The 21,381-nt window shown below is 35.1% G+C and overlaps 1 protein-coding gene across 2 annotated transcripts in view; it reads left to right on the top strand.

The window, feature by feature from the left end:
• Positions 1-21,381, top strand: part of RB1CC1 (RB1 inducible coiled-coil 1) — an 83,408-nt gene that overhangs the window by 17,094 nt on the left and 44,933 nt on the right. For both annotated transcript variants that reach the window (XM_072604582.1, XM_072604583.1), the window contains exons 4-8: positions 319-445; positions 720-890; positions 5,214-5,416; positions 6,751-7,183; positions 15,356-15,526. In XM_072604582.1, coding sequence (XP_072460683.1) covers positions 319-445; positions 720-890; positions 5,214-5,416; positions 6,751-7,183; positions 15,356-15,526 — 1,105 coding nt within the window. The remainder of the gene's footprint in view (positions 1-318; positions 446-719; positions 891-5,213; positions 5,417-6,750; positions 7,184-15,355; positions 15,527-21,381) is intronic.

The raw sequence follows: 21,381 nt of genomic DNA, 5'->3' as shown, positions 1-21,381 counted from the left end.
TACTTTAAGAAAGTAAATAGTTCTTTTGTTAAATTTAAAAAGATCTGATAAAAAGGAAAGCTTGAATTGTTTTCTTTATTACTTCATGTTCAAGATTTTTACTTACGATAAATTTTTTCCTATCTGTGCATGTAGTAACTTGTAATCGTTCTGTTATGACTTGTGCTTTTGCCAGGTTTTATAATTTCATAAAATTTAATTAAACTATCCTAATTTGAATTGTGGCATAAACCTCTTTAAATTTTATGTACTTTATTTGTGAAAGATAAACCTCTTATTGAGGCAACTATAAAATAACTTAGTTTTCTTTTCTTATAGTGTGGCAGACCTTAAACATGCGATCCAAAGCAAATATAAGATTGCAATTCACCAGCAGGTACTGGTAGTAAATGGAGGAGAATGTATGGCCTCAGATCGAAGAGTATGCACTTACAGTGCTGGAACAGTAAGTATACACCTGTGTTCTGTTATACATTTTATCTGAGCAGGGAACACAGTATTTTGATGAGAATGGAAGGGTTTTTTTGTTTTGTTTTGTTTTTTGATGGCATTATAATGAGTTTGGAAGAAATAGAAATAACCAAAAGAAATATTTTATGAAGTATCCATATACTCGTAAACCATTTTGCTGTCAGTCATACAATCATAATTTTAAAGTTGGGAGAAGGACTGGGAATAATTGTTATTTAACTTTGAAATTATAATTCTTTTAAATACAGGACACAAATCCAATTTTTCTGTTTAACAAAGAAATGATTTTATGTGATCGTCCTCCTGCTATTCCCAAAACCACATTTTCAGCAGAAAATGACATGGAATTAAAAGTTGAAGAATCTCTTATGATGCCTGCAGTTTTTCATACAGTAGCTTCAAGGACACAGCTTGCTGTGGTAAGTTGTACACAAATAACTTCTGAGGTTTCCAAATAATTCCTACCTGTATCCAGTAAAACTTATTTTTTTAAGGTATCATTAGAATCTTTCTGAGTCCCAGACTTAGATTTCTCCTTATAACCCTTCTTCCTCTCATTGAGCCATCCCATTTAACAAAGATTTTTGTTTTAAGAAAAGAAAAAAGGAGAAAAAAATCAGCAAAACTGATCAATATCTCAAAAAACGTGAAAAATACATGTACTTCCCACCTCTGCAGATAAACAGGCCCCTAGTTTCTTTCTCTTATCTCTTCTTTGGGGCCATAATTATTCTTTGCAATTTTACAACATTAGTTTTTGATTGTTTTGTGATAGTTTTTTCCATGTACATTATTGTCATTATGTATATGTAGATTTCTTGTTATGCTTCACTTTGCATCAATTCATTTCTTTCCACGCTTTTCTGTATTTATCATATTCATCTTTTATTTTTTTTGGAACCCAGTTCTATTACATTCATGTAACACATGAATGCAATAATTTAGTCATTCCCTAATTGATGGACATCTACTTTTTTTCTAGTTGTTTGCTACCACAAAAAGTGCTGCTATCAATATAATGGTGGATATGGGTATTTTCTTTTTGTCCCCTCCCCATCACTTGATCTCTTTTTTGGATGGGCTTGCTGCAGAGAGTCAAAATTTGTTTTGCTGATAATTATTTCTGCTGTGCAGGGCATGAGTTCAACTATTGTGTTCCTTTTCAGCTTCTTTCAGGTTTTTGATCTCTCTCTTAAACCATTTGGGAAAATTTGCTGATATTTAGTTGTCTCTTGGGAATTCATAGGGTTCTCTTTCATCAGGAGTTGGTGTAATTTCCTTTGTTTGCAATTTTTATTTAGAGATGTTTGCAGTTATTTAAGTATCTTGGCAGCCATTTTTCCCCTTATGTTTTCATATTTTCCCTGTAGATTTCTCTATTTGTGCTCTAGGTTTTTAACCTAGCTGTCTTCTTCCTGAGATCCATGGCTTGTTTTAGTCTTTTTTTCTTTATATTTCCTTATATTCCATATATACACACACACACACACACACACACACACACGTATACATGTCTGTCATTTCCTGACTCTTCTTTGATGGACAATCCCCCAAAAGTTGTACTAGACATGTGTCTCATTATTCTCCCACTTTGGGTATATACTTTTCATGTACCTCAGTCTCTGCCCCAGGAGTCTTCTAGGGGAATCCAAGTAGCTCCATCTCAATTCTAGTCAGTCCCTTTTCCTTCATGCTTAGTACACAGTGGTGTCCTTACCTTGTTCTTTTTGTTCTTAATTTGCTTAAGCACTGCTGCCCTAGCCAGAACATGCTTTTGCCTTCTACTTCCCCCTCTTCTGAAAGTGGGTGGTGGAGTTCAGGTCTACTGTGTCTTGCCACAGAATGGTAGAGTGAGGGCAGAGACAGATTTTGCTGGCAGGGACTGTAGCAGGCAGGGAAATTAGTGAGTATATCCCAGAGCTCAAGCTAGTGGGTCAGGTTATACATCTCACCAGCGTATGTGGGCTCTTGACATCAGTGCTGTAGCTTTTTTGATATTTTGACCTGTGAAGGTACCTGGAATTGCTCACAAATTGTACTTTTGTCAACCATCTTTTTAGGGTATATTCTTATACTAAGTCAAAGGGTTATGGCCATTTTAGTCACTTTATTTGAATAACTACAAATTGCTTCCTTTAATACTGGAACCAGGTCACACCTCCACCAATAACATATGTGGCTATGTTTCCACAACCCCTAAAACATTGATTATTCCTATCTTTTGTCATTTTTGTCAGTTTCTTGGTGGGAAGTGAAATCTCAATGTTTTGATTCACATTTTTCTTTACAACTTTCCCCACTTTTTTTGTGCAAACTTGTAAACTTGATTTCTTCCTTTTCTAATAGTACATTGCAACTACTGAGAACATTTTGTTTGCCAACTCTTTTAGGCAGGCCTTTAAAAGCTCAATTTTGCTTGTCATTGAAATTGATTTCTAGGCATCTTCTTGACTAGCCTAACTATAATCTTTATGTCCAAATCATTTATCCAGTTTTAATATGTTTTGTTTATCCTTTAATGTACTTGTGTGTTCCATTGTTGATAGTGATCACAAATAAATTATTATTCTGTTGTAGACTACAAACATGGATACACACATATTCTCCCTTTTTTTCTTCCCCCTCCCCACCCTTACACTCCCCCATACAGTAGCCCTCATGTCACAGTGATTGAAGGGAAGGCTTCATAGTTATGAATATCTGAGTCTAAGTCCTGACTCTGACACACATTAGCTTTGTGAATAAGGACAAATAAGCTGAAATGCCACAGTGGTTAGAACATAGGACTGGAAATCAGAAAAACCTGAGTTCAGATTTTGCCCAAGATAATTATGATACTATATGATCTTGTGAAGGTACTTAACCTCTGTCAACCTCAATTTCTTCACCTGTAAAATAGATACAGTAATAGCACCTACCCCAAGATATGACAGTATTTTTAAAGAATTTTGCAAACCTTAAAGCACAATATAAATGCTAGTTAATGTTCTTGTATAGCTATTATTAAGTCAGTTAACTGCTAATTAACTCAGATCACTATCCTGGGAGTAAAATATAGCATTTTGTTCTACCGGATAAAGGGCTGAATTTAGACGTTGGTTCATAGCACTATTTTGCCACTCCCTACCTTGTGTAAGTCATTTAATATTTCTAGGCCACAGTTACTGAACTGTAAAATGAGGGGGCTGAACTAGTTGACTTCTAAGCTTCACATTAAATCTCTAAGTCTCTGATACTCTAAGTTAGAGAGTCTTTACCTGGGATATTGCTTTTTAATAATTTGATAGTTGTATTTAAATATAATTTGTTTCCTTTGTAATTCTATGTATTTTATCTTATGTATTTAAATTTATTTTTCTGAGAAAGAGTCCATAGACTTCACAAACTACCAAAAGGGATCTATGACACAAAAAGAGTTAAGAGAATACCTCTTAAAGATTGCCTAACTGTTTATATTGAAAGAAGTTTTTATACCTGGTGTTCCCTTCACTGATGAAATGAAATCACGCATCCAAAGCCTTATCTCTCACATATGTATACACATACATACAAACACACACTCAGCCCTTATGCTTCAGCACATTAATAATTCTAAATGTGGGCTCATGTGTAATAATTTTTAAATGAAAATAATTTGTGAAGAATTGTAGTTATGTTAATCTATGCAGAGATGCTTAACTGAAAAATAATTACCATGAATAAGATATTTGCTTTTGTGGATCTGGAGTTAATTGCTTTTTGTAGTCCTGAGGACTAAGATAGTATTCTAGGATTGTAAAATGAATGAATGAATTGAGTGTGAGTGAGTCAGTGAATGAGTGAATCATTTAATAAGTTCTTACTACGTGAAGCACTGTTTTAAGTGCTGAGGATACAAATAGAAAGGTAAGACAGCCTTTGCTTTTAAGGTGCTCACATTTTAATAAGGCAAATAATACATGGAAAGTTTCAGCTGCAAGTCATGGAAAAGGCCTTGGTCCTTAGGATACACTGGTAAAACATATATTAATGCCTTGTCATTTCTACTGATAAAAGGATAAGAGTTTGTAATGTTGAACCATTGGACAGTGTCGAGGACTTTGGTATTAAGACTTTTCTTTTTTGGGTCTTCAGTAGCTGTGGCTGTGTCATCTGCAGCAACAGTTGCTAGGGGCATCTCTATAGGGTTTGCTTCCCAAGATAATGACTGAAGGTACTAGGCTAAAAAGTATTGCTATTCTCAAGGTTCTGGTTCAGAGGCCTAGGCTGTCTCCATCAGAATACTAGGGTTCACATTTATAGAACAGGAAGGAATGTTAGAGGCCAAAAGTCACATGACCTTCCTTTAAAGATATGGAAACTGACACCCAGAGAAGTTGAGTGACTTGCTCAAGATGGCACAAGTACCAAACATTAACAATGAAATTTGAATTTATCTCCTCTGACTCCCAACACTAGTACTCTTTCCAAAACTGTAATGACATTCAGCTTCAGTGTGCATTTTTTGTTGTAGTTTTCTTATTTGTTTAATTTAATTTTTTTTTAAAGAATTCTAGCTTTTAAGAAGTTTGTTTTGACTTAGCCATTCTGAAATCTCAATAAAAACACATTCACAGCTCCTGTTGTAGTTACTGTAAGGGAAATGATGACCATTGATCCTGGCCTCCTGAGATTTTCTGTCATTTCATTATATACTTGGGTAGTATTAGGTCATTTCTAAATCTGATTTGATAGAATATTTTTATTCATTTTTTTCCACATAGGAAATGCATGAGGTTGCCAAGAAGCTTTGTTCCTTTTGTGAAGGTCTGGTCCATGATGAACATCTGCAACATCAAGGCTGGGCTGCAATAATGGCCAATTTAGAGGATTGTACATTATCCTACCAAAAACTGCTTTCTAAGTTTGAAAGTGCATATTCAAATTATCTACAGTCTGTAGAAGATATCAAGTTGAAGCTCACACAGTATGTCTGCTATTAATACCTGAAGAATTGAACTAAATAATACAGTTTTTATTTTGTAATTTTTATGGTTAAATTTAATTACTTTAATTTTTTTCTTGAGTTGTTAATTCTTATACCAAGTAAAGTTTCTCATTTCATTAAATGTCTAGATGGTCTGTTTTCAGAATTTTAAGAAACATACACTGCAGATATCCTGAGAAATAAAGTAGAATAATGAAATAATATGTACATTTAAAAATTTGATGATAACTTACATATCTATCACACACTTCTTTTCCTTTCCCTTTTCCCTCTCAACTGAAATGAAGGAAAAGCTTTTATTGAAAAGTTTAATAAAAAGCACTTTTTTCCCACTGATTCTTCAGTGTGCATAAATGTCAAAATTTTAAGTTAAATTTTTTCTGATAGTTTAAAAAACAAGATTCTTTTTTCCTCATTAAAGTAATTTTACCACAAGAAAATTTGATAGTAACATAAAGTTATTCTTGGGCTGGTTTCTTTCATAATTATGTATTAAACTGTTTGAGAACAGAAAAATGATTAAAAAGAGAAATTTTAAAAAGGAGGAAAGAGCTTGGCTAATGAAATGAGTAGTATAAAAATGGCAGTAGTCTGTCTTCCTAGAAAACAAGCTTTTCAAGTAGTGCAAATAATTTTTAAGCTTGATAATAACACATATCAGTTGCATATTAGTATATGCTCTATCAACAAATAAGAGCCTATACTATGTATGTAATTATATGGCAGTTATATATAAGTAGAAATTATATAAGTGAAATAATATTTTAAATAGTATGAAGGAGCTACTCCTTCAGTGTGAATCTTATCTGAAATATATAATCATCTTCCACTTTATTTTATTGGGTGGGTTTTTAATCTGGATTTTTATATGGTGGATTTGCTTTATGTCAGATTTATTTAGTCTGTTGCATGGATAATAACCTGCATTTGCATGATATTTTAACATTAACAGAATCTTTTTACTATGCCCAATGCAGATTACATAATATTTGTCCTTGTTTTTATAATCTCCATCTGATAGGTGAGGAAATTATTACGATTGTACAACTTTAGGTAGTGTTATAACTTGGAGAAAAATCAAGTCAAAACCAAGTTCTGACTTCAGATCTACTGTTATTTCTATTTTACCATATTGCACTGATTACTTTTCCATTTACCAAATCAGAATTTCAGTTGCATACAGACATACATGACTTTAAAATCATCTGTAGTATATTTTTGCAGCGAATTCACTTAGGAATTCTCCCCAGTTATTCTGAATTAGTGCATTTTTGTGTATTTTCTTGTTATTGACAGTTTGCTTATATTTTAAGTTTAGGAACTGCGGTTTCGGTAATGGCCAAGATTCCACTTTTGGAGTGCCTAACAAGACATAGCTACAGGGAATGTTTGGGAAGACTTGATTCTTCTCCTGAACATGAGGGAAAAGAAACAGAAAACAATGAGACTGAAAAATCATCAGAATTGGTGCTTTATCCTGATATGCCTCGGATGACTAACAAATCATTGTTAGCTTCTTATTGCAAATCAGTGGAACATTCAGCCATGGACAACACAGATCCTGAAAGTGTCAAGGAAATTAAGGAACCTTGTCAGAGCACTGTCCAGGAGGAAGATGTTTCAGTAGAACCTAAAGAGAGTGATTTGCCTTCTTTCAATGTTTCTTTATTAGACTGGATAAATGTTCAAGATAGACCTAATGATGTGGAATCTTTGGTCAGGAAGTGCTTTGATTCTATGAACAGGGTAAGTAATCACTTTGTTTCTTGTACATAACAAAATTGTTGCTAATTGAAATCCTACTGCTTGGTTCCAAAGATTCCAGATAAGTACTTTTCCTTTTTTTCCCCTCATAACCTTAGGTTAATGATCATATTTTATTTATTAGTACCTGAAATTTTCATAAAGGGGGAATAAAGTTTAAGTTACACAATATTAAAATGATAGAATAAGTTTAAAACATTGTACTATTTCTGTTTTTAAGTTTTGTAATTAAAATGAGATTTTTAACATTTTTGTAATTGTTGATAATTGTTTTTTTGCTTTCATTGAAATATTAAAGGAGTATTCACCAAGTTGTGTTAGTTATAAAATTAAAGGATGAAGCCATTAAATAATATGAAAATTAAGTTAATAGTAAGATTATGAACAAATTTCATCATAGAAATATACCAAACACCTACTATATTTAATCTCTGTAGGCAATTACAAAGAAAATAACTAGAAGACATGTTCTGCCTTAAAGAAATGTGAAACAAGGCCACATAAACATGATTGTATCAAGTGAAGAAAGCTTATCTGGACAGACCAGACATGTTTTTTTCCCATGTCACCTGTCTCCTACTCTCCCTGCCCCCCATATGAAAGACTATTGAAAAGGAAACTCAAGCCTCTACTTCAAGAAATCAAAGAGATAGGATTCTAAAAAATCTCAACCGATGAGTTTGACTTCCGGTTACTGGCAAAAAAATTTATTTTAATTGTTAAAGAAATGGTTGAGAAGTAGAAAAGGAAGCAGTGGTCACAAAGAGCCAGCATGTCGTTTTTAACAACTCATCATGCCAAACTAAGCTCATTTCCCTATTTGACAACCATTCTAAACTAGTAAATTGGAGAGTTTTCCTAGACTTTAGCAAAGTACTTAATAAAGTATTTTTTTGTCAGTTTTTTTATGGTCATGTTTTGTTGAACATTTTTATAAGTGATTTAGCTAAGAGGCACTGGCAGCATGTTTATTAATGACTATTAGAGGTAGAAATAGAGGACCAGATTCAGGCAGATTGAGAATATAATGTTCTGTTCAGTCTAACTGAAGTAGACGTTATTTTCCACCCCCGGAGCTCCTGGGTTGAGAAATGTCTGTTGAGTTTCTAGGCAGGTTTGGGCCCAGCCACTTACTGTTGTGCCCCCTTGCCTAGCAGCCGCCCCCCTTTGCCTAGCAGCCACTTTCTGTTGTGCCCCCCTTACCTAGTAGCCACTTTCTGTTGTGCCCCCTTGCCTAGCAGCAACTTGGGTCCCTGTCAAAACTGTTCTGTGAGATATGTTTGCTGTTGAAACCGCAAGGCTGTACTGGGAAGTGCCGAAATGCTTAAAAGGCACACACATACCTTAGTTTGGGGCTGCCTCCTCTGGGTTTTTCCATGAGTCAGCTGCTGGCCCGGCTAATAAAGATGCTCTCAAAATTCCCAATTGACTCTTGCCTGTGCTTTTTCTCTCTCCATCCATTTCATAACAAGATGGAATTGAAAGGTTTAGATATGAAGTCTTAAATTTGGGTTGAAAAAAATCAGCTTCCCAGGTACAAGGTAGTAGAGGTATCATCAGTAAATTGTCTGAAAAAGAGTTTAGTATTTTAGTTGCCTGAAAGCTCAATACAAGTTCACTGTGTGTTAACAGCAGCCAAAAAGCCAATACTGTCGAGTAAGATAAAGAGAAATAGAGTACTTTGTTCAAGGAGTTTACAGCCCCCTGTCACACTGTTCTTATCTCACTATATTTGAAGTATTGTTTGATTCGGGATATCACGATATGTCAAGGATATTGACAGGCTTCCTGGTTACATTTGAAGCTGCCCAAAGCTGCCCTTTGGCAACCTCTGTCCTCCATTAGTATACTTGCAGTATCCAGGATAAATGGAATAAAAGCTTTCCCTCACCCTTCTTCCACCCTTATCCCCCTCCATGTTGGGTGCATCAACTGTGGTTACCTTATATTATGAGAGGACATTGCATGGATAGTTTGCATTTCATATCTTTGGAAGTTAAGGAATTACATTAAGGAAATCACAAATCTCTTGAGTATTTGAGTAAGGAAAAGTTCCTTACAGTTAAAATTATCTTAAAATTAAATGTTTTTGTTCAGGACTTTATCATTCATTCAGTGACTCAGGTTTGGAACATTAAAGTCATCTTTGACTTGCTTTCCACCCCCACACCACCCCCCTTCCATAGCCAATGAGTTGCTAGATTTTGTAGATCATACTAGGATCTTGGAGCATCTAGATGGCTTAGTGGATAGGGCATTGGACCTGGAGTCAATAAGACCAGAGTTCAGATCCAGCTTCAGACACTTAGATGTGTAACCTTGGGAAAGTCACTTGACTTCCGTCTGGCTCAGTTTCCTCATCTGTAAAATGGATGTAATAATAGCACCTACTTCCCAGAGTTGTATCAATAGAAAATGAGGTGTTTGTAAAGTGTCTTGCAAACTTTGAGTTGCTATATAATAACCGATCATTATCATCATTGTCCATCTACCCATCCATTCATCCATCCATCCACTTCTTTCCTCTCGTGACTACAATCTATGTTCAAGCCTTTATTACTTCTCCCCTATGCTATTGCAATTGCCTTCTAATTGTTCTTCCTGCCACAAATTTCTCCTCTCTTCAATCCATTCTCCACAGTCACCTAAGTGTTTTTCTAAAGCGTTATCCTGACCATGTTACTCCCCTACTCAATATGTTCTAGTGTCTCTCTAATACCTTTGGAATCAAATATAGTCTGTAATTGGCATTTTAAAAATTAACAGTTTTATTTCATTAACATTTATGTTAACATTTAAGAATGAGCATTTATTTTCTCTCACCTTGTTTCCCTTGTTAAGAAAAATAACCTTCTGATAATATTCAGTCAAGCAAAACAGATTCTCACTTTGGTCATGTCCAAAAATATTTGCCTCATTCTGCAGATTAAATACATCTCCCTTTCTGTCAGAGTGGGTAGCATTATTCATTAGTCCACTGGAATTAGTTGATTAGTTCACTGGATTAGTTGATCAACCATGTTGATCAGTTACTTCATCATCAATAGTGAACAAATTATGATATATTAATATGTTGGATTACTCTTGTGCATTAAGAAATAATGGAGATGGTTTCAAAGAACAAGTTTTTTTGTGCACTTAAACAGCCTGTGCCAGGAGAAATTTTGTAATATATCTCTAGCTATCTAATAACTGAATGAATGAATAAATAAATATGGCATTTAAGGCATTTATAAAACTTTATATTATCTGATTCTAGTCTGTTTTTTCATCCTTATTTTAAGTTACTCCCCTTCATACCTTTCCAGTCCAGTCAAACTGGTCTTTTTGCTCTTCTTCATACCAGATATTTTATCTTCTATCTTTGCAGTTGTACATTCTGCCCTCTCTCTTGTACTCAGCATATCCCCTTAGAAACCCTAGTTTCATTCAGATCTCAGTTTAAATGCATTTTCCTGCATGAAGCCTTTTATACTCCCCATAATACCCCCTCTCTTCCCAAATTATCTTGAATATATTTTGTATATGCTAATATATATGCCTTCTTCCCCTCAGTAAAATATAAGGTACTTAAATGCAAAAATTGTTTCATTTTTTATTTTTTTGTTTCCCCAATGTCTGTCACTCTCCTAGAACATAGTAGTTGACTAATAATAAAAATGCTTGTTAATTGATTCCTTTGTTTGTATAAACAATATAATAAAGAGATTATTGTAAATTGTTTTAAATTGTAAAACTTTAATTTGTTTTACATTGTAAATTGTAAAATTTACAATTTGTAAATTGTAAAACTTTAATTTGGGCCAAATAAAGGTTTTTTGTTTTTGTTTTTCCCTTTAGTTTCTTATACATTTTTATACTTATTACATAGTTTTCAGTAAAGTAAAAGTTTTTAAATGGCATTGCTTCTGATTTTAAAATGATAATGGTTCTTGAGAGTAATGATTTTGACATCATGAATTAGTGTATTTTTTCATATTGGGATACAATACTGTAGGGATCCTAAAAGACAGAATTCCCTTGAATATTAGTGATTATTTGCCACAATTCAACTGTGTTTTTGTCGTGAGGGGTACATGTTTAAGTGTCTATCTGTAGCTACTTATCTTCATTAATTACAGCATAGGAATCTTTACCTAAGATTCCTTCCTTAATGAAGCCAGAGAATTTACTTCTGGTTTTCTGGATAGATCACTCTAAATCAGTTACCACTACTTGAAATAATTCTTAAAAGTGTGTGTGTGTGTGTGTGTGTGTGTGTGTGTGTGTGTGTGTGTGTGTGTGTGTGTGTGTGTGTGTGTGTGTGTGTGTGTGTGTGTGTGTGTGTGTGTGTGTGTACCATTAACCCTGTTATGTGCCAGGTACCATGCTAAGTGCTAGGGATATTAAAGACAATTCCTGCCATAAAGGAACTCAGAATCTAATGGGGAGACAACTGCAAACATATGTATTTCAACAATCTATGTAGACAGTAAATAGGAAGTATTTATATTTCTCATTAACAGAAGGAAGTCACTAGAGTTAAGGTGTGTTTGGGGGAGGGGGGGAAGGGGAATTAAAAAGGCATTCTGTAAAAGACAGGATTTTAGTTGGGATTTGAAGGAAGCCAGTTGGCAGATTTACGGAGCCTGAGAAAATGCCCAGAGCCAAAAGATAAGAGTGTCTCATTTGTGAAACAGCAAGGAGGTCTATGTTACTGGATTAAAGAGTATGTGCCATGGAGTAAGGTATTAAGAAGACCAGAAGGGTAGGAGGAAGCTAGCTTCTGAAGGACTTTGAATGCCAAACAACATTTTGTATTTTATCCTAGAGGTAATAGGGAGTTTAAGTAGTAGGATGACATGGTTGGACCCACATTTTAGTGGGTAAATGGAGGATGGATTGGAGTGGGAAGAAACTTGAGACAGGCTGACTCACCAGCAAGCTAATGTAGTCCAGGACCCAAACTAGAATGGTAGTAGTATTTGAGGAGAGAGGGGGCTGTATTTTGAGAGCTGTTACAAAGAAGAAATCAACTGGCTGTGGCAACAGACCAGATATGACACGGAGGAAGGAGTGAAAAATGGTGATTTAAGATTAACTCCAATCTTGGTAGCTTGAGGAACTGGGAGGATGATGTTACCCTTTATAGAAATGGAGACGGTATGAGGGAAGGGGAAGATTTAGGAGAAAAGATAATGAGTTCTGCTTTGGAACTGTCAAGATTAAGGTATCTACTAGACATCTAATTCAAAATGTCTGAAAGGCAGTTGAAGAAGGAAAGGAGAAGAGGACCCAGGACAAAACTCTGTGGAATATACATACGTACATACACAGATAGGAGAGGAGTTAGCTTTTAAATGGAGAGTATTTATTCATCAGTTTCAGAATTATAATGCTTTTTTCCTTATTTTTTAAAAGTAAAAATATTTTAATTCCTTACCTCCATTATATTTTACTTTCATTTAATAAAACATTCTTTCCCTCGACCATTTAAAGTTTCTGAATTTCAAGAAAAACATGTTTTAATTTGCTTTTCTCCTGTTGATGACTTGGAACAGTCTTTGTTGTTAAAAAAAAAAATAAACCATAATTTATATTGATATTTTTTTTTTAAATTATGCTCATTTCACATTTTATCTGTTCCTACTCCCAACCCCCACAGGGAGCCATGTGTTATAATAATAAAGAATAAAATGAAAGGAGTTGGGGAGAATGAGGAAGCAGTTGGATAAAACTAATGTATCATACAAGTCTGAGAGTATATGCCATATTCCACACTTCTCTATAAAGAATGTAGATGTGCCTTTTCATATTGATTTTCTGGGGCTATTCTTGGTAGTTATAATTATGCATGTAGCAGCATTTTGTTTTCCATTTTACTTTCTTTCCATTTACTTAATTGCCTTGTGTAAATTGTTTTCCCAGTTCTTCATTTTGCATATGTCTGTCCCCATGCTGCTCTCTATTCTTCATTATTTCTTACAGTGTAATAATATTCCATTACATTCATGGACCATAATTCTTTTAGCTATTACCCAATTAATTAGATGTTATTTGTTATTTGCTACTTCAAAAAATACCAATATAAACATTTTTCTATATATTTTACTTTTCTTTTGCCCTGAACTGTAGTCTTAACAAGCATACTCTCTGGGTCAAAATAGATAGTTTTGGGTAAAACTAATAATTTATAGTTACAAAATAATGTTTTAAAATTAAAAGTGTTTTAATCATTCTGTTTTATATCTATTTCAACGAACTGCAGAAGGTTCTGGGGATGTATCATAATTCTGCAACTTAATTTTAAAATTTAGAAATTTCCTGAGATATCACTTCTAATTTGTAAGTGAAATCTTTGTGCCCTTATACCACTTTTAGAGCTGCACAAATATAATTCTCATTTAAAAAATTGTAACTTTTTTTTCTTGTGATAACATACTTAGATATCAGCTCTCAAATAATAAGTGACAACATTTTGGTGGCAGAAGGAGCAATTAGCCTTAGAACCACGTTTATTTTTTAGATGCCTTGGATTTTGTATTATACCCAAGCAATTTATTACTCAAACAAATTGATTTGAACTTAATGATGTGTTGCTGCTTTTAATCCTTTGTAATAATTTGATGTTTTTTAAAATTTAATCTGAACTTAGTATTTTAGATTGGACTTGGTTTAAGGAAGCAAACTTAAGCAGTAAGCCTGTAGCACAGCACCTTGGGTCTACAGTAATTGTTTTTGACAATATATATTAAAATACTGATCATTTGTCTCTAATTATGATGAGTGTGTTGGCAGAAAAAATGCCCCAATAGTGGAAATGATTGTAAGAACATGTTTTGATACTTAATTTTAAATGTTTATTCAGTTTTCTTGGACATTACAATATTTCAAATAAATCATTAAAGACCTAGCTAAAACACTACTCATACTTTGGCTACTGCCCCTTACTGCTGCCTTGGATAATATTTTTCTTAGCATAAGCTGTAATGGTCTTTACAATCTCATTTTTTGATTTATACCTTTCCAGTTTATTGAAGCCTTCTACTTTTCTTCAGGGTACACAGAAACTGGGTTACACCTACTGTGCTTCTAATAAGAATTTGAAAGTAATATTTTCTGTAGGATATTGGGTTTATTGAATTATGGCATATGGCCTTTTCTTCCTATATTGCTAATGACATAGCATTAACAGAGTAGATAGGTTCACCCTGTATCCTCCTTGCTGTTTGCCCCATTTGTGTTTGTCCCACAGATTTTTACCATGATATTATGTGTCAGTTCTGTTTTTACTTTGCTTGTCTTGACCTTCTTGAGAGGAAGCCAGATTAGGATAGTTTGCTACCGAGGTAAACATCTTTTAAATTTACTTCAAAAGTAGTTCTTAAAATCGTGTAAATAATATTGTACTTGATGAATTGTCAAAGGACATGGACAGGCAGTTTTTCTATGAAGAAATCAAGACTATAATCATATGAAAAGGCTCTAGGTCATTATTGATTAGAGAAATGTAAATTAAAATAACTAAGATATCATCTTACACCTTTAGATTGAATAAAATGATAGATGCTCTTCATCTGGGGAATGGCTAAACAAGTTGTGGTATATGATTGTGATAGAATACTGCTGTGATACAGAAGTGATGATCTGGTTAATTTAGAAAAACATGGAAAGATTTGGATGTAAACACGGGAAGACTTGGATCTGTGAAGGAAGATGCTATCCACCTCCAGAGAAGAAACTGACAAATAGAATTTTGCATTGTGTGTGTGTGTGTGTGTGTGTGTGTGTGTGTGTGTGTATGTATGTGTGTGTGTTTTTCTCTTGTTTAATTGTAGCCTGGTGGGGAGAGAGAGATAAAATAAAAATTGCACAGCAGAGAACAAAAGAAAACCTAGAAGGAAGCACAGAAAAGTGAAGTTACTTTGAAAGCAATGTATAGGCTTTTTTGCGTAGGTTGAAATGGATTGTTTTATATCGACTCCTCTTAATGTTCTATTATGTACATGGAAATGTTCTTTTTTTTTCTCATTTTGTATTTAAGTTCAAAATTATTTTTAAAAGTTTTATATAGTATAAGTATCATTTTGGGGTTCATTTTGGGATACATATGAATTACTTTCTAAAAAGTACTTCAGAAAGTCACTGAAGCATTTCTTTGCTCTTGTCTTTTAGCTTGATCCAAGGTTCATTCAGCCCTTTTTGGTAGAATGTCGACAAACTGTTGCCAAACTGGATAATCAGAACATGAAAGCCATTAAAGGACTTGAAGACAGGCTTTATGCACTGGACCAGATGATAGCTAGCTGCAGCCGATTGGTAAATGAACAAAAAGAACTTGCTCAGGTAATTATGTTCCTCATACTAGAAAAGAAAACTTCTAATTGTTCTGTGTAGCATCCATGCACTGTCATCAAAGAACGTTGCTTATATCAGTATGTGATTATAAATCCTTTTAATGTTGGATTAAAGATGTAATGTAATTTTGATAACTAATGTAAGGTCAATATAAAAATGAGATGATTTAAAAACTAATTGCAAGTGAGGATATTCACATTAACCAGTGGATATATTTGGTGAAAAAAGTTAGGATGTGTTTTGCTAACCTAAAAGTGGCTTAAATATTATTTATTAAAGTTTCATGATTAGATTGATAATGGAAATCTATTTAGCTTTAAGGTAATCAGTCATCCTTTGTAATGTTGCCAGCTGTGTTTGAGATTAGTCATTTCATAAACCTTTAGAAAATTTTTAAAAGCTGGGAAGAAAAAAACTACATGACTTGAAATATTGGAGGTGTGATTGATCATACTTTAAATCCAGTCCTATTTTATTACATTCAGTTCTGGATATCACATTTTGGACATTGCCAGACTGAAAGGCAACCTGGCATGGTGGATATAGGGTTAACCTTGGAGTCAGAAAGACCTTGGATTGAGACCTGCCCCTGATACTTAGATATTGTATAACCCCAGAGCAGGTTAGCTCTCTAAGATTCAAAATTACAGATGAATTGGTGAGCCGCATTGGTAGAGGGAGTTTTTACACTAGGATATGATGAAATATTTAGATCTGGGGGAAAAATGATATAGAGTACAGTAGTCTAGGAGAAGACAACTAAGTTGATAAGCCATGTCCTGATGAATGGTGAAAAGGACTCTTAACTCTAGGAGAAAGGATCAAGAGGGAACTTGACAACCATCCCTAAATATTTGAAGTGTCGTCACATAGAAGAGTAGACAAATGGACAAATAGATAGCAGATTTTGATTGGCTCTCTTAATGGGGTATAATAAGGTATCATCATTCATATATCATTCCCCTCTCAGATCAAATTATCAGTCTAAAAGTGAAATATACTTTTAAAGTTAAGAATTGGTTTAATGATCTCTGACTCACTAAAAAGTGAATAATATTGATAAATTCCACTGTATTTCCCCATTCTCTTAGCTAAACACTCACCATCTTATCAGACATAACACTCATAATTACTTGTCTGAATGCCATTCAAGGGATTTTGATCTTAAGTCAAGCAGTACTTAAGTGCCTGTTTCGTACCAAGCACTTATATAGGTAGTTCCTGTCCTTAAGAAACTAGCATTTTATCAGGGGAACACAATATATTCATAAATAAGTATACATGGGATAAATAAAAAAATTTTTGTGGGAGGGAGGGGAGGAGAGAAACAAGCATTTATTAAGTACTATGTGATGCTGTGCTAGGCACTTTACAGATATTGTCATTTGATTCTCACAACAAGTAAATGCTATTATTTTCTCCATTTTACATTTGAGGAAACTAAGGCAGTGATTTTCCCAGGGTCTCAAGGCTAGTAGATGTGTGAGACCGGCATTGAACTTTGAGTCTTTCTGACTCTAAGCTTAGCCATCTATCCACTGTACTGTGCCACATATCTGAAGGTCCTTGCCACCGGAGAATTAGGAAAGGTTCCATGTAGCTAGCTAGCTGTTCCTAAGTAGAACTTTGAAGAAAACTAGTATTTTATAATGTGATAAGCAAAAAATGCATTGTAGGCACTTAGGACAGACTGCTAGATACCTAGAAAGGAGATGAAATGTCATTTTTGAGGAACAGCAAGAAGGCCTCTTTGACTGAACTGAAGTCCCTAAAGGAGAATAATATATAAAGGTGGAAGGGTAGATTGGATACAAATTGCAAAAGGGTCTAAATACAAAACAGGAGTTTATATTTGATCTAGAGGTAATAGGGAATCAGTAAAGTTGAGTTGTGTAGTGACATGTTAAGAGCCATGTTTTAAGTAAATCGCCTTCTTAGTTATATGTCATAGAAGCTACTGCAGTAGCTAGTGAAAGTTGATGAGGTCCTGAACTATAAAAACGTAAGCTTTGTGAATATAGGTAAGGAAGCAGGTATGAATTACATTATGGAGGTAGAATTGACAAGATGTGGAAACTTATTGGATATGTGGGTTCCAAAGAGAGTAGCCATAAAGAACGAAGAATAGCAGCTAAAAAATAACTAGGAAACAAAATCCAGAAAGAAGCCAGTAGAGGACCTAAGGCAAAGGGACAGATGTAATCTCATTGTGAGACTTGGTGGAATGAAACCCTCATTAACTGGACTTTGGTTCTGGCACACTGTGATGTGTGCCAATTTAGGGAAAAGAGCTTTGAATCATAATCCTGGTGTTGCCACTGACTTAACTTAAACCCATTTTGGACCTTACTTTGGTTCTCTTTAAAATGAAGAGGTAATGTTTGAACTAGAAAGTTCTAGAAGTTCATTTCAAACTTTAAAATTAATCTTATTGGGGTGGAGCCAAGATGAAGGAGTGAAAGCAGGGATGCAACTGAATTCTCTCACAGATTACTTCACATACCTCTAAAAAGTGAATCTAAACAAATTTGAAAGTGGCAGAATCTAATAGGAGACAATGGTCAGATTTCCAGCCCAAGAGAATCTGGAAGATCAGTGGGAAGGATCTGTGACATCAGCCTAGGAGAGCACAGAGCGTGTGCTGGTATACACTCACCCATAGCAGAGCAGGAGCTGGCCCTGGTAAATGAATCACTTGTGCAGTGATGATTCCCAAACTTCTCTCAGCACAGGATGGAATTCTAGTGGAGCTAGGTGAGAAGGCCTGCAGCAGCTACTCCTGGGGCTATTAGCCCACAGACTAAATGTTTGAAAGTCACCTACTTGAACTTCCAGGAGCCAAGATGGCAGAGTAAACCATAAGTGCTCTCATATCCCTCTTATTGACCTAGACATACCCAGAGAATATTACCCCAGGAAAAATCCTGAAATAGTGGAGCTAGCAGAAGGGGTACAGCAGTCTTCTAGCTCAGGAGGCTAGGGGGATTGAAGGGAAGAGTCCCTCTTGCTGTGGCTGAAGGGGGACCAGAGCAGGCCCATAGGTGTCCAGCAATCCCCACCTGAGTGGACCAGTGGGAGATCCTGAGACCCAGGGGGGGTGGAGCCAGCAAGCGCCAACCCAAGACCTTAGGCATACCTTCACACAACCAGGGGAATCCATCGAAACAAGTGTGTACCAGCAGCTGTGCCCTAATGCATCCCTAGGAGAGGAGGAAATCTCCAGCTGCCAGACCACCCTCCCCTACACCTCAGGCTGAGAGCTTCAGTATAATCCAAGGGAAACTCAAATTTTGCCTGGCCCCGGCCATGGCATGCACCAGCTAGCTTCAGCACAGCATTAGGTAAGCTACAACATTACATAGCTTCTAACTGACAGAACCAGAGGCCAGAGCACACAAACCCAGTAATAACCAGGCCTATAGCCACAAGAATAAAAAGTGTAGGACAGAGCCCCCATGTCCCAAAAGCAGAGATTCACTTTAAAATCCAGGGAAAAGCAGTCACAGTGGACAAGAAGCAAACTAGAAAAGCAAAGACTATAGAATCTTACTGTGGGGAAAGGGAAGATCAAAATACGAGTTCAGAAGAGGATGGCATTGACACTATACCCACATCTGAAAACTCAAAAGGGAATATGAACAGGTTTCAAGCCCAAAAAGCATTCTTGGAAGAGCTCAGGGAGGGTTTTGAAAGCCAAATGAGAAGACAGAAGAAAAATTGACCAATTCTTTTAAAAATAAAATGGACAAAATGGAAAAAAAAATTCACTGAAGAAAGCAAATGTTTGAAAAGTAAAATTGGTGAAATGAATAAGGAGGTAGACAAAACCTGACTGGAGAAAATAATTGCTTGAAATGTAAAATTGGCCAAATGGATAAGGAGATACAAAAGTTAACTGAAGAAAATAATTTATTAAAAATTAGAATTGGACAAGTTGAAGCTGATGACTCTATGAGGCATCAAGAATCTGTCAAACAAAATCTAAAGAAAAAAGTAAAATATGTGAAATATCTCAATGGAAAAAACAACTGACCTGGAAAATAGATCCAAGAAAGAGAATGTAAGAACTATTGGTCTACCGGAAGGCCATGATGAAAAAAAGGGCCTGGACAGTATCTTTTAAGAGATCATCAAGGAAAATTGCCCTAAGGTCCTGCAACCAGAGGGTAAAATAATCATCAAAGAATCCACTGATCACCTCCTGAAAGAGATCCCAAATTGAAAACTCAAAAGAATCAGGTCAAGGAGAAAAAACTGCAAGCAGCCAAAAAGAAACAATTTAAATGTCATAGAACTACAGTCAGGATCACAACAGACCTTGCAGCTTTTACATTAAAAGATCAGAGGGATTAGAATTTGATATTCTGTAAAGCAGAGGAGCTTGGAGTACAACCAAGGATCAATTACCTAGCAAAACTCAGCATAATCTTTTAGGCAAGGAGATGGACGTTCAGTGAAGCCCTTCCTGATGAAAAGGTAGGAACTCCATGGAAAATTTGATCTTCAGATACAAGACTTGAGAGGCATAAAAAGGTAGATGGGGAAAAAAACATTCAATAAAGGCAAGCTGTTTACATCCCTGTATGGGAGGATAATACCTGTTAATCTTGAGAATGGCATATTTATTACTACATTTAAAAGGGATGTACATAGATAGAGGGTGTTGGGTATAAATTAACAAATGTGGTGATAAAAAAACATTAAGGGATGCAAAGAAATTATAATGGGAGAAGAGGAAAGGAGGAGGCAGAAAAGGGTAAATTGCATCACATCAAGAGGCACAAAAAGATTATGGTGGAGGGAAAGAAGGTGGGGAGATGAGCATTGTTTGAGATATACTATCGTTGGATTTGGTTCAAGGTGGGAATAACATACTCTTAAGTACAGAAATATAACTTGTCCTACAGGCAGTGGAAGGGAAAAGGGGAAAGAAAAGTGTGGAGGGTGGTTAGAAGGGAATGAAGAAGTAATATGGAAAAAGGGAAAGAAAAAGGAGGAGGGCTGATAGAAGGGAGGGAAAATTAAGGGAGGCAGGGGTCAAAAACAAATGTCTTTTGAGGAAGGGAAGGAGAAAGGAGAAATAAGCATAAACGGGGGTGGGGGAACAGGATGGAAAGACACAGATTGTGAATGTGAATGGTATGAACTCTCCCATAAAACAGAGTCCTGATAGCAGAATGGATTAAAAACCATAATCCTACAATAAGTTGTTTACAAAAAACACATTTGAAACAGGGGGACGCACACATAAGGTAAAGGTAAAAGGCTGGAGTAGAATATATTACATTTCAGCTGAAGTAAAAAAAGCTGGGGTAGCAATCCTAATCTCAGACAAAGCAAAAACAGATCTAATCAAAAGATATAAGGAAGGAAACTATATCCTGCTGAAAGACACCATGGACAACGAAGTAATATCATTACTAAACAAATGGTATAGCATCGAGATTCTTAAAGGAGAAGTTAAAGGAATTACAGGAAGAAATTGACAGCAAAACTGTACTAGTGGGGGACCTTAACCTCCCCCTCTCTGAACTTGATAAATCTAACTTCAAAATAAACAAGAAAGAAGTTAATGAGTTGAATAAAATTTTAGAAAAGGTAGATATGACAAGCCTCTGGAGAAAATTGAATGGGAATAGAAAGGAATATACCTTTCTCAGCAGTACATGTTACACAAAAATTGACCATGTACTAGGTCATAAAAACCTCACAGTCCAATGCAGAAAGACAAATATTAAATACATACTTTTCAGATCATACAATAAAAATTATATGTAATAAAGGGCCATGGAAAGATATACTAAAAATTAATTCGAAACTAAATAATTTAATCCTAAAGAATA

Source organism: Notamacropus eugenii, chromosome 4 (genome assembly GCF_028372415.1).
Source record: "Notamacropus eugenii isolate mMacEug1 chromosome 4, mMacEug1.pri_v2, whole genome shotgun sequence".
NCBI classification, from domain to species: domain Eukaryota; kingdom Metazoa; phylum Chordata; class Mammalia; order Diprotodontia; family Macropodidae; genus Notamacropus; species Notamacropus eugenii.
This window is presented reverse-complemented; position numbering and strand designations above follow the sequence as displayed.